Here is a 13135-nt window from a genome sequence, read left to right on the forward strand (position 1 = left end):
GACAGGTTGTATGTTTCTCTCCATGTGCTCCATGGACCTCTCTTCTCTAAGCAAGGAAGTGTCTCTTTCTAGGGGGTGGGGAGGGCTGGGGAACTGAGAGCTTCCTGCAGCTTGAGCTTTGGGTGGACTACTGAAACTGTTAATAAGGCAATGAGATGCTTTCTATTTTTATTCTAGGCACTTCTCGCATTACCCAGGTCCTGATGCTGAGGCATATTTGCATAGATAAGGGAAAGCTTTTTCCTTGGCAGCCTTTCCTGTGAGGGGCCAGCTCTCACAGTGACCTGTAGATGCAGGATTTTAGTACCTGTTCTATCTGCAGGAAGCCTCCGCTCTGGCCAGAGCTTCTTGAAATCTGTCTGGACTGCTGTGCAGCTTCCAGGTGTGAGTCTGAGATCTGCAGAAGCAGCCTGGCTGTTGGGCCAGTGCAGGTCACACAGCACCGAACACTGAGTGCCAAGGAAAGTAAAACATTTAGTTCCTGCCTGCTCCCCATGACTACACCATGTCAGCACAGCGAGAGGCTGGGTGGCTCCTCACTGGAACAGCTCCAGCAGATGTGGCAGTGGGCACAGTTCACACAAAGCTAACAGTGGGGATGCTCAACATGGGAATGCAGTTCTAATTGCTGGTGCCTTTTTTTGAACATTTGCTGAACATTCTTTGATTTATTGCAATGTAAACTCCATCCATCCAGACCACTTCCTGAAGTGCAAATAGCCTCTCTTCTCTACCTGTTTAAAAATTAACATGAACTCAGTAGGTAAGTGTGGAAGAACTTCCTTAGGTGCTACCTAAACGCACTCCAAGGGGAGGGTGTTTTGCCCCACTCTGAATATTACACAACACTAAAAGTTCAGGCTACAGGCAAAAAGATATATATAATTATGAGGTTAAAAACATGGTTCTTTCAGACTAAAATCAGAGCAGGACTTGCAAACAATACCAAGCAGAGGAAAGCAGTGTGAGCGTTATATAGGACAACTAGTTTAACCAATCATCTGTATTGTATTTTGAAAAGGGATGAATTAAGTTTCTAGTAGCAAAATCCAAATAGTGGCATGTTCCTATGGTGGGAAGTCAGCACTGCTTTTCAGTACCCTGCTCTGGGCATGGGGTCTGATGTAATGGTAGCCTGTCCTTGGAGTACTGTAACTTTCTGCAGGAGCACTCAGTGTGTGCTACTGCCACCTGGTCTCGGCAGATATCACATCAGCCAGAGGGATGGCCACTGGGAAAACACCGGCTGTGCATGGCTTAGCTGCACTTTCAGCCGCAGAATTAGAACCAGGGCTTGCTGATTTCTCATCAGGCAATGTAGTAGATCTCCTCCTTGCACCAGCAACTGGCTGTCCAAACATGGCATGGGTAGAAACTGGTTTCCAGTCCTGTGTGTTTGGAACATCAGAGCTCACAGACTTCATTTTTTGGCATCGCATAATTTGGAGAAGGTATTTGTGACAGGTGATCATGTTGTTAATCTTTTCCCCTGGAAAAGCTGAGCCTTGCCCAGGAATAAGGACCCCCACCTCCAGCAGGACAAAGGCTTCATGGTAATTTTTACTTTGTCTCAACTAAGTTACACAACAGACAATCCATATATTAGAGCGTGGTGGGTGTCCCGGGCCCCTGAGGCTAAAAAGACACAAACAATTGTGGGAATCAGAAGCAGTTAGTTCCAGTCATATTGTAAATCTTTATGTCTTAAACAAACACACCTGAACCTCGGGAAAGCAAGCATGATACAAACGGATCTGGGACAGCAAACACCATTTTTTATGTAGGTGACAAATGCCTGCACCTAGAAAATAAAAATGAAAAAATAAAATGTTGTCACAGCAGAGGCTATTTTGTCTGGTATTTCTGAAACTGAAGTTTGACAAACTTGTCTAAAAGTTTAGGGTTTTTTTTACAAAAAGCCACTGTTAATTTAGAAATCTACCTGAGCTCAACTTTCCTTTACAAAAAGCTCTACTGTTCCAGGTAGAGGGGAGGGGCAGGACAGCTCCAGGCTGGAGGATTTCTCCAGCTGGGCAAGGACTGAGCTGGGCACATGCCACCACAGGGAAGAGATGCTGGTGAAGGCTTCACGGTGAAGGCTTCACCTAGGAAGATGGGCACCAGCTCTCCTGCTCTTTGTGGAAGGATGGCTGTAGAAGCTCACCAAGTCCAGCCACCACAGGCAACCCACCATTTTTTTTTCTAAGTGAAATAACTTAGGTCACTTCTGGAATAAATGATCTTTCAGTCAAGGAGAATCAACACTAGGGCTCCAACTAGTCACCTCTCCTTAGCCACAGGGCACATGGATTACATCTCGGGTCCCTAACACCTGCTTCAGAAAATACAGGTTTTCAGCAAGATTATTTTGCATCAATGGCACTTTGCCATCACTCTTATCTGCCTCTTTGCCCTCAGGAGTAGAGAGTCCTGGCCAGAGCCACATTTCATGGACCAAATGGCAGTGAAATATAACACAAGCATTGGGGCCAGGCAGACAGTGTTGGTTCAGTAGTTTCTTAGAAGTCACCTCTAACCCTGCATTGCACTGACAAGAGCTGATCTTCCATTGATTTACCACTAAGCTGTAGAGCTGGAAGCTGGGAATGGGAAGATGACATGAATGCCCAAACTTTCTTACCTGACAAGACAAACTTGCTCAGTTTGATTCCAGTTGTGCTGTAGATTCTGCTCTCAGGATGCCAAATAAATTATCATCAGATGGACTTAAGGTTGTAGTACTTGAGGCCTGGCCTGCATTTAATGGCTGCTTCATCTTCAACAGATAATTTATTTGGTCTACAAATGGAATTACTCTGAAAACTGCTCTATAAAAGATGGAACCTCTGCATCCATAATTGGTTCATCATCCCAAGACAATACAACCTCACCAGGTGAGGTAACCTTGGTTTCGCTGCAGAAAGGTACAATCTGTAATGGATCATTAGGAGCAGGTGATGGTGGAGGTGAAAGGTGACCATTCTCTGTAAAACCAGCACAGTAGCAGAGGAGAAGGCAAGTCTTTCAATGCATCATCACAGCTCAGCACTGAGCTGCTTTCTGAATGACATCAGAAATTATGAGACATTATTCAAAGCATTAGAGCTAAATCCTCTCTGAAAAAACATTATTCTCCCTGCCAGCCCAAGCCAAGTCTGGCCCATTTATAACCTGTCACTATTGGGGAATGCTACAGAAAGGAATGGCTGCCTTGCAGCTGTGCAATCCAGTTAGCTCCCTACTGGTGCATGAGTCCCAAATCCTATACTGGCACTGTGGGTGGGAGACTCCAGAGGAAATCTTGCTGCCAGCCCAGGTGCCCTGAGTGTCACTGCCCAGGTGCCTCCTGGATGGTGGGACAGGGATGTTTCCTTGACACAGGCATTCAGGTGACAATTCTCAATTATGCAGCCACTTGCTCATCATATTTGAAAAGTCACAGCAGTCAGGCAAAGTCCCCAGTGACTGCAGAAAATGGAGTATCACATCTGTTTTTAAAAAAAGTGATGAGGACTGTAGGAGCTACCAACCAGTCAGCCTTACCTCTGTGCCTGGTAAGATCATGGTACAGATCATCCCAGAAGACACAGCAAAACATATGGAAGATGGAGAGGTGGTTAAGGACAGCCAACATGAGCTGCAGCTTCTCCAAGGGCAAACAGTACCAGACTAATCTTGGATGTGACGGAGTGACTGCATTAATGGACAAGGGATGAGCTACAGATGTCATCTACCTGGACTTCTGAAAGGTCTTTAACAGTCCCTCCCAACGTTCTGGCTGCTAACTTGGAGATACATGGGTTTGATGGATAAGGAAGGGGCTAGAAGGGTGGAAACAAACCAGCACTAAGTGGACCCTCAAGGGTCTGTACTGGGACCAAAACTCTTGGTAACAACTCTGTAGCAGACTTGTTACTGTCTCTTCAATGACAGCATGATCAAGTGTGCCCTCAGCACTTTTGCACATGAAACGAAGCTGAGTGTGGTGCAGTTGATTTACCAGAGGGAAGAGATGCCATCCAAAGGGATCTGGACAGGCTTGAGGACTGGGCCCAAACAAGCTTCCTGAAGTTCAGCCAAGGCCAAGTGCAAGATCTTGCATCTGCCCACAGCATTCACACATTCCCCTGAGCTGCTGCCTTCTCCCCCTCCCCACACTACCATGAAACCTGCTCCTGCTTTCTGCCACTGACCTGCCTAATGCCCAGCACAGGCAGAACCCTTCTAAGCAAGTGCCTTTGCCAAAACCGGTTTTCCTCACTAGCAGCCAAGCCACATATTTCTTCCTGGCACAGGATGAGGGCCGTTCTTCCCTCAGGCTGTGATGCCATCACACAATCTAATGCTGCACTTTGTGGAAAGCAGAAAGGCTGCAGCCACATCCCACCCCTCGGTGGTGAAGGGGAGGGTGCACAGACCCCTCTCTGCTTACAGCCTGGCTTTTTAACATAGGTGACATACAAAACCCAAGGGATTTGGACTGCAAAATACAGCACCTGAGCAGCAATGTTCCTTGGTGGCCTCTGGGAGGGGCTGAGGACACAGCTGAAGACTGTAACTTATTCAGCCACACCCCAAGAGGAACCAGGTTATTCCTTCATAAAGACTTTGTTTGTACTGCAGAATCTTATGATTGCAAGGGCAAACCTTGAAACAAACTTCACCTGCCCAGGTGATCAGGGCAGGTGACATTTGCTTCCCGGCACACATTATTAGTAGGTACACAAAAGATCATTTTCTGTTCCAATACAACAAGCACAAAACAAGTCACTGTGTAGTGCTCTCTTTTCAAGGTTACCGCTGTGTTTTGGAGGATTGTGAAGACAGAAAGATCACAGGGGCAAGGCATGATCAGGAGTCTGCTGAGGGATAAAAACTTTAACCACAAACATTGCTGCAGATCGACCTTCATTATAGTTGGAAAACCATCATCTACCTACCTGCTCTTCCATTCTTAAATCCCTGCATCTCTACACAAACCTGAGGGGAACCTGAGTTCCCTGGAGGGGATCTCCAGCACTACTAAAGATTTAGATCTCGGTGCTAAAGCATTTAGAAAATCTGTAACAGCTTCTTTTTAAAAGTAACATACTTGCAGCAGAACTCTCTGCTAATTTTGAATGACTTTCCACTTCATTCACAGGAAAGTATGCTAATGTATACTCACCACAAAATGCTTATTGAATCCTTAGTAATTTCTCAAGAGAACTTCCCACATAATCTTTTCCTGGAGTCCTGGAGAGTGACACCACAGATAATATTTAAAATGTTAGATATTCGTATTTTATGACTTGTGAAACTAGGAAGAAGAACTTCCTATAGAAAGAATATTTTAAGAATATATATATGAGAAATAGAAATGCATCATTTTTGGAGTAGGGAGAGCAATCCAAAGTCTAGATTTCTGTACTGAGAGCATATGGAAACAACATTCTGTGATAAAGACATTACACATACCTGAGTGCAAAGGTAGCCATAATTACTTCGAAACCATCCTCAGTGAATACAGAGCAGAGAAGAACTGGCACATTTGCTTCTCTGGAAAACTTTCAGAACTCTAGGTCTGCAAAGCTCTGCACAGCAAAAGCTTCAAAGATGCTTAAGTACAGATGTCATAAACCACAGAAAAATGTATTACCAGAGGTGACAGAACTGAAGCATAAACCTCCATAAATATTTGAAAAGGCTGCAGGACCTAACATAAAATTGTGTGTGTCTGAAACTAAAGAGCAGCTATAGGAAAAGATATGTCTGGAAACTAATTCACTGTGCTGGGACTGAAATGCTGGTTTTGGAAGCCATCAAGAGCAATGTACCAGGTACTTTACTAACACACATCACCCTTTGGCCCCATAGGGAAGGGCCTGTCAGCCCATCAGCAGACTGCCCAGCTGAGGTCATTGCCTTGTCCTACCACCTTTTACCCCTTTGCAAAAGTAACAGCTTCCAGACAATGTTGAAATCTAAGAGCCTGGGCAGAAGTTCAGCAAATCAAGGTCCCAGATAAGCTTTATTTTTCTACCAGAAAAGGGATCAGGTCATTTATTAACTGGGAAGAAGTCTATGTCCCAGGAGTACAACTGTCTTCTCTCAATACAGTAAACATACTGCTTTTAGTGAAAGACTGGGAGGTTGTTATTACAAAAATTATTCTGTTAGCAAATTCTAACAATCTTTTTCTCCCTTCTCAAATCCTCAAGTCAGACAAGTAATTTTTTTCCTTTTAATCTCTTCCCCTCTCCCACCTGGGCATGTCTCCTAGGTAAGCATAGCTTGCCCAAAATGCCTGAAGAACACAGACCAACAGCCAGTCTTGCTGAGCTTAACAGATTTCTTGACTGGAACACCATCATGGAATAGGTCACATCAAAAGACAAGCAGCATTTTGGAAAAGCCAGCAATGGAAAAATTAGGGCTAACAGTAAGACAACTGCACATGAACTCCCCATGGCTGACTCTCACTGGTGGTTAAAACACAGGGGGTTAAGTGGATTGTGGAGATCTTGGGCTATTGTGCAAAGGGGTTCTGAGCAGAGGCAGGGGAGAAATATGCAATTAATATGCACCTACCCTGATAACCTGTGGTGAGTCCAGCTGTGGGGTCCAAGCACACATCAAAAAAGTAATCATTCAGCATTTAATTCTGGAAAGGCTGCCTCAAGTTGAACTTCTGTGTAGTAGGAAATGGGTGGGGAAGAGGCCACGTAAGCAGGAACACTTTTCACCATCTCCTTACAATGGCACACTTGTGTGACTTGAACAAGTCTATTATTCCTAAATTTCACTTTTTCTTTGTGCTCTAGGCTGCCTGCAAAGTTTCTGACAGATGCCACTGGCTTCCCAATTGCCTTAAAATAAAAAGATAAGCATAAATTTACTTAATATTAGCTTTATCAATATTTCTTTGGGATTGCATAACTTCTAATGAAAGTGTTTCCTGCCACTGTTGGTGTTTCATTATGATCTCTGGAAAGGGAAGCTAACTGCTGTACTCTGCTTCCATCCCACTGCAAGGTCTGATCAGGCCTACATCAGCCTAACACCTGCTCAGACTTCAGCAGGTACAGAGCAGTTCTTAAACACAAGTACAGTCAGTGGCTGGAAAGACAATCCCATTGTTGCAAACTGAAACGCAATTCAGTACAGCATTTGGGGAATTTTATTTAGGAATAAAGCATAACTAGAGTGTGAAACAAGCATTCAAAGTCAGAGAAGAAATTAAAGAGCTTGCTTTAGAGTAAATTAGAAACACTTCTCAAAGGTGTAGAAACGCAACACATACAATTGTATGTGGCTTTCTTCAGTGACAAACAAGTGAATTTGATGTCTTAAAAATGTACCTTAAAGCTCATTCACCCTATGGTTGAGCTCAACATGATGTAACTCACTTGCTAATCTAGGAGACTGTAATTATACTGGAAGAAAAAAAGGCTGGAGGCAATTGCTGACTAGAAAACTTTGTTACAGAGTCACTTAACATCCCAGAAGTTTTCCCAGTACTTGGTATCATCTTGTTCAGGAGGCCACCAATTAGAAGTCAAACTCAAGAAGCAAAGGAACAAAATTCATGTCCACATTTCTTTTAATTTTAATCAGAAATATAAAAGTGCAAGTTCTGTAAATTAACAACATTTACAGTACATCACAATAAATATGCCACCTGGTGACATCTAAAAATTCTAGTTATTGATCTGAAATGACTCGTACTGAGATAAAAACTGCATCAACATCAACAAAAAATACCTGTCCCAGTAAAGATGGCCTTAATATATTACTTAGCAAGATGCATATTCCATTATTGCTATTAGACCATGCCTCCGAGTTCCACAGTATAAAAACTTACTAGTTTACACAAAAGACTATTGATCTTTTCTCTCATCACAGGCACAATCTAACATAAAAAATAATTTTGCCATATACAGTGTAGGAGGGTCACCTACAAGGGTGGGGGGGGAGGGTAAATTAATACAGAAACATACAGTTGTGATGATTTGCTAAGCCCACAGGAAAGCTGCACTTTGCACAGAGTTATTGAACTGTTACATGAACATATAATGTCTTTCTATACCCACTCCTGGCCTGGTGAGAACAGGCCTTTTAGTAAATTTACTACAATTTTCTAGCTACCTCCAGGTACGCAGACTCTAAATATCCCAACACAAATTGCATGCAGGTGCTTTGTGTCCTGAAGAGCCAAGTCTCACATCATACTTAAGGAGTGTATTTAAAAAGAATTTTGCCAGTAGCTGCACCATTCTCAGCTATTTACCCAGAATAGACTGTCTGACTGAAAAACATTAGAAGTCAGATAGGACAAAATAAGATTTCAAGTACATTAAAGCCCATTTTTAAAATAATTATTTGAACTCTAAGCAGTCACTATATACATGTACAATATATCATTTTCTAGTCAATATTTATTTGGATTGACCAAATAACGTTGAACACCCATTTATGACTCAGTATTACTGTCAAAGTGGAATAAAAAAATCCCAGTGCACTACCTGTAACACACCTAGATTATACAAAAATAAAACTGCTTTATAAAGAGTTCCTCCTCTCCTTCAGGAACTGCAACGGAAGTGTTAAACTGCTCTAGGAATGCCTTTCATAGCAGAACTGTGTCTTTCTAGAGAGAAATAAAAGTGTCTCAACCATTTCATTTGGCCTACCAAACAGGACATTACTTCTCTCCTCCACATCAGTCTTGCTTTAGATGTAACCTCAAAAGCAAATCAATGAAGGTTAGGTGTGGGCAAAGTCTAGAACTTTGGCAACATGCTCTACAAAAAGGTAAGAAGAAACAAAAAAAGCTTAAGCTAAGGAACTGTTTAAGGCAACCTGACCAAAGTAAAGATAAGGCTTTTGGATAACTATTTCCAAGGATATCCAGTTTTCTTAGCTTTGCAAAGTAACACAATTCAACTAACTTTATGGTCAGATTTCCATTCATAAGCTTCTTTAAAAAAATATTTACCTTCCTAGAATATAATATTAGCTGAATACAAAACATAAGGAAATACTACACATTACAGACAAAAGTAAAAAAAAAGCTACAGATAAGCACACTGATGGCCAAGTATTAAAAATTATATGGTCATGACAAAAGTTTTAGGCTCTCTGAGGTATTTCAATAACTTGACATCACAGGCTTGAAATACTATACAGAGACTGAAGATATTGTAATATTGGTGTAACTACCAAAGCAGTTTTGTGGCTTGGCATTTTTTTTGGTTGCGGGGTTTTTAAATACCTTTAAAGGTCACTGCTGTAAGGATCCAGCAGCTTGAATGAAAATCATGTAAAATCTTAATATGGCATTCAGAATGTAAGAGCCGAAATAAGAACTGCCCAAGCAGTAGCTGCATGTCAACGTATTTGTCTGGAATGTACCAGAAGCAAAGAACTTGAATATTGACATCATTGATATCACAAATATGAGCTGGGTTGGGAGGAAAGGGTTAAAGAACAAAAGGGGGTGAGAGGTTTAAAATTCACCATTAGCCATTATGAGGTAACTGGCAAAAGCCACAGAAATTCAGTATATCTGCTTTTTGTGGCTGAACAGTTTTCCTCTTCCTCCTGTGTGCTGGCTAATACCTGGAGAAAAAGGAGTATTCCATCCACTTCCAACTTCAACATTTAAACCAATTACTTATATTGCATTATTCTAATCAAACCAAAAATGTTCCTCCTGGCAAATTTTAGATGTAGACCTGTTTTAAAAGGTAAAAATCAACCTTGCCAATGTTGTTGAAGTAAATAATGTGCTTATTTAGGCTCACCCACAGTTACAAGTAATTGTGTTCAGCTTGGTTTGAACAAAATAAAAAATGAAGAGTTAAAAACACAAGGTCACTTAACCTTCTTCCTGGTTGATTTACCTTTAGTTAAAATTGTAATGTTTTTACTCAGCCATACTAGGAAAGTGTCTCTGGCACAAGTGGTTTTCAGAAGAAAAGCTGGACTTCCCAACGGCTCTTTCTTCTGCTTCATCCTAAAGTGCAGGAACTGTGGGAAAGGATAGCAAGCCTTCCTGTCGCTCACTGTGGAACCACTTCCCTTAGAGAGGCTAAGGCTGCGTGTATGCGGACGTGCAATCTGTTCTCAAAGTCATAGCCAGTAAATTCCTCCTGGGGAAAAAAAACCAAGGAGAAAACCCCCAAACATACACCTATTAGCCTCCTTCACTTCAGGATATGCAGATAATTTTGCTATTAATGCTTAAAAAATCATGTTACAAAAGAGTCCAAAGAAAAGAGGTGAACTGGCGACTGCACGTTGCAATATCCCCATATTACCCACAGCAAAGGAATTATTACAGAAATTCCAAGCTGGTAAAGAGGGCAGATTGAAACCCATATAGTTGAAGAGCACCTGAGGGGTTCTACTAATCCAAAAGCTCCAGAAAATCCCAACAGGCCCAAGGCATGAATCAGTTGGAACAGACGAAGAATGGAGAATTGTCATTTTTAAAATTTTTGTAGTCAAATCTTGCTTGACAAACTTATCAAGGTTCTAACACTTGCAGGAGCTGTAAGTGATGTGGGCTCTGTGCGATGGCTCACCTAGCAGCACATACCCATGGAGAACAAATAAATGCGTATCACGCACATTAATGCACGTCTATGTGACAGGAGTTGTAGATTACAGGTGAGGGACACCACCACTTAACACCCAGTCCCCCTTCCCCAAACCCCTGAAAACACAACCTCCCAAATGCCCTTTCATTTTAGACAATAAACTAGAAAATGCCTTAGTTTTTTTACCTTGGCTTGGAGCAGTAAGGTTTTGCCTCTTGGCACAGTCTACAAAAAGACAAGCATTGCATTGGAAACATATCACAAATGTTACAGAAAATACTTTAAGGAAATGAGCGGTGAGACTGAAGTAGCATCTCTACCTTTGAAAAAGGTACTGAGCAGACAAAAATCTCTCAAATTAGAAAACTGGAAATAATAATGAGGTACCCAAGAGAAGCACTATTATGTATTTCTAGTCTTCTATAGAAAAGGTGAAATTACAGAAATTACAAAATCCTATTCCCTCTCTTTCTTAACCATTTTGGAGCTCTAGCACAACACCCCAGCTTCTAAATGAAATTTTGTATAAATAGGATACACTCACCTCTAGTTTTAGAAAGCTCTTGCTTTCTCCTACCTCCATCCCACTTTACTGAAGTAAAGCATCATTTATTACCTCCTCATTTTCTGAGTGCCACGAGAGGGAGTTTCCTCCACATCCTTCATATGCTAAACGCTACCACAGCTCCTCCAGCTGAGGCTTGTTCAGCCCTCAAACACCCTACATGGGGCACATTCAGTTACTGTGTGCACACACTGCGTGTAAAGCAGGAGGAAGGAAGGACTGCTCTCACGTTCTTCAAATCTTAACATGCCTTCACTACCCACATTTTTTGGGGTTTTTTTTAGAGACACTTGACATGATCAAATTTAAACATGAACATGGAAAGAAAGGCAGCAGGAACTGTTACGGGACTCAGACCTTCCAGGCTTCAAAGCCCAGCTCTAAGTCTTAGGGCAGCATGGTTTTCAAACAGAAAATTAGTTTTAAAAGCATTTTCTAGTTCTGTCCTTTGTCATGACAATTGTCTTTATTGGAAGATTTTCCTCTCCTTCCCCCTTTAACAGGAAGGCTCAACTCTAACTAAATGTGACAACACCAAAAACAACTGAACACAGAATCTTAAGAATATGAGATACTACCAGCCTGCTACTTCATACACCACATACAGTGAAGGGGGGGTTTGAGTGACTATCCTGTAACCACTTCCCCCCTAACTTGCCATCTGATTAACAACACAAGGTGGCATTAAGTCCAAGGACTGGGGTTTTGCATTTAAGGAGAGAAATGGCACCAAGAGTGCTGCACAAGCTGCTCTGGTTTAAGATTCTCTGATGAAGGGTATGAGCAAAGACCTGAACAATTATATGTAATGTCAGCCAAGCCATTTGGACAATCTGAAAGCCAGGTGGATTAAATTCTTCCACATCCTGAAGAACAAAACTCTCACTACTCAGGGTGGAAGTCAAAGTGCCCACACAAACAGCTTTACTGGAATTTAAATAAAAACCACTTGCTATTTTAGGAAGGCATCAAATTCTATTTGGAGAAGATAAATACAGGTGAACTTTGAATGGCATCCAACAGGTTATTAAATAGGTAAACGAACCTAGGCATCTACCAGACTAAATACCACCTGCAGACAAGGAATCCCTGCCTACCCAGGGCATTCTGGTGAGGTCTTTGTTGCCACCAGCAGCAGGAACACTCTCAGTATTGAAAAACTAAGACATTGTGATCTAAAACACATCCCATTTCTTGGATTGAATCCCCTTTCCCCACAAAGCTGTAAGTTTCTTTATGGCAAGTATAACACAAATTTTTAAAACTTCATATGAACAGTCACCTACAAACTTTATTTCATTCTTTGCGTAGTGGTATGTTGACTCCTTCCACTATTTTGGTAAGTTTAAAAATAGGTCATGCTATTACCTCTGGATTGTCCAACAGGATACAGCCAAGTTCATAGCAAGCATACGGCTGGACATACAAGTTGCTTTGACGGCAGAGTTCATCTTTAGCAGCTCGCTGAAAGTACTGTAAAAATGAAAGGAAAAAAAGAAACCAAAAATTGTACATTAAAACTGACTGGTTGTTACTTCCAAACAATGCAGAAACACCGTTCAACTTTAATCGGTAGAAATTAGCCAAAGCTAAAATGAGAATATAGTTAAAATTTACAATGGTATAGATTCCAAGCTGTTTTTACCAACACTACTGTATCAAGACGAAATTATTCGTTTGAATTTTTACCAAGTATTATAGTGACTGATTGAAGAGCTTTCCAACTTAATATTGAAAAAATATTAGCTCTAACAAGAAACTGTGGCATCAAAGATGAAGTACTCAGATTAATGAAGGTATGTGAGAGAGAAATGGGGCAGGGGGAAGGAGGGTTTAAAGCCAGCATCTTGCTGCTTATATGAATAACATTCTATTTTGGGGAGGAAAAAGGACAGTTGTACCTAGAGATCAAAACCTGGAGTGCCCGCAAAATTATTCTTTGGTATGTGCTAATAATCAAACTCCTTTCTCTAACATGTCCAGAGAA

At 41.6% G+C, this 13135-nt stretch overlaps 1 protein-coding gene across 2 annotated transcripts in view; it reads right to left on the reverse strand.

Annotated features, from left to right (window-relative positions):
* Window positions 1–10037: 10037 nt before the first annotated feature.
* The window catches only part of TTC39C (tetratricopeptide repeat domain 39C), a gene marked incomplete at its 5' end in the record, with an annotated part of 33943 nt that continues 30845 nt past the window's right edge, over window positions 10038–13135 (reverse strand). For both annotated transcript variants that reach the window (XM_084220488.1, XM_084220489.1), the window contains 3 exons: window positions 10038–10133; window positions 10770–10808; window positions 12517–12621. In XM_084220488.1, the coding sequence (XP_084076614.1) occupies window positions 10044–10133; window positions 10770–10808; window positions 12517–12621 (234 nt within the window). In that variant the 3' untranslated portion in view covers window positions 10038–10043. The remainder of the gene's footprint in view (window positions 10134–10769; window positions 10809–12516; window positions 12622–13135) is intronic.

Source organism: Fringilla coelebs, assembly GCF_963513975.1.
Source record: "Fringilla coelebs genome assembly, chromosome: 1".
Lineage (NCBI taxonomy): Eukaryota > Metazoa > Chordata > Aves > Passeriformes > Fringillidae > Fringilla > Fringilla coelebs.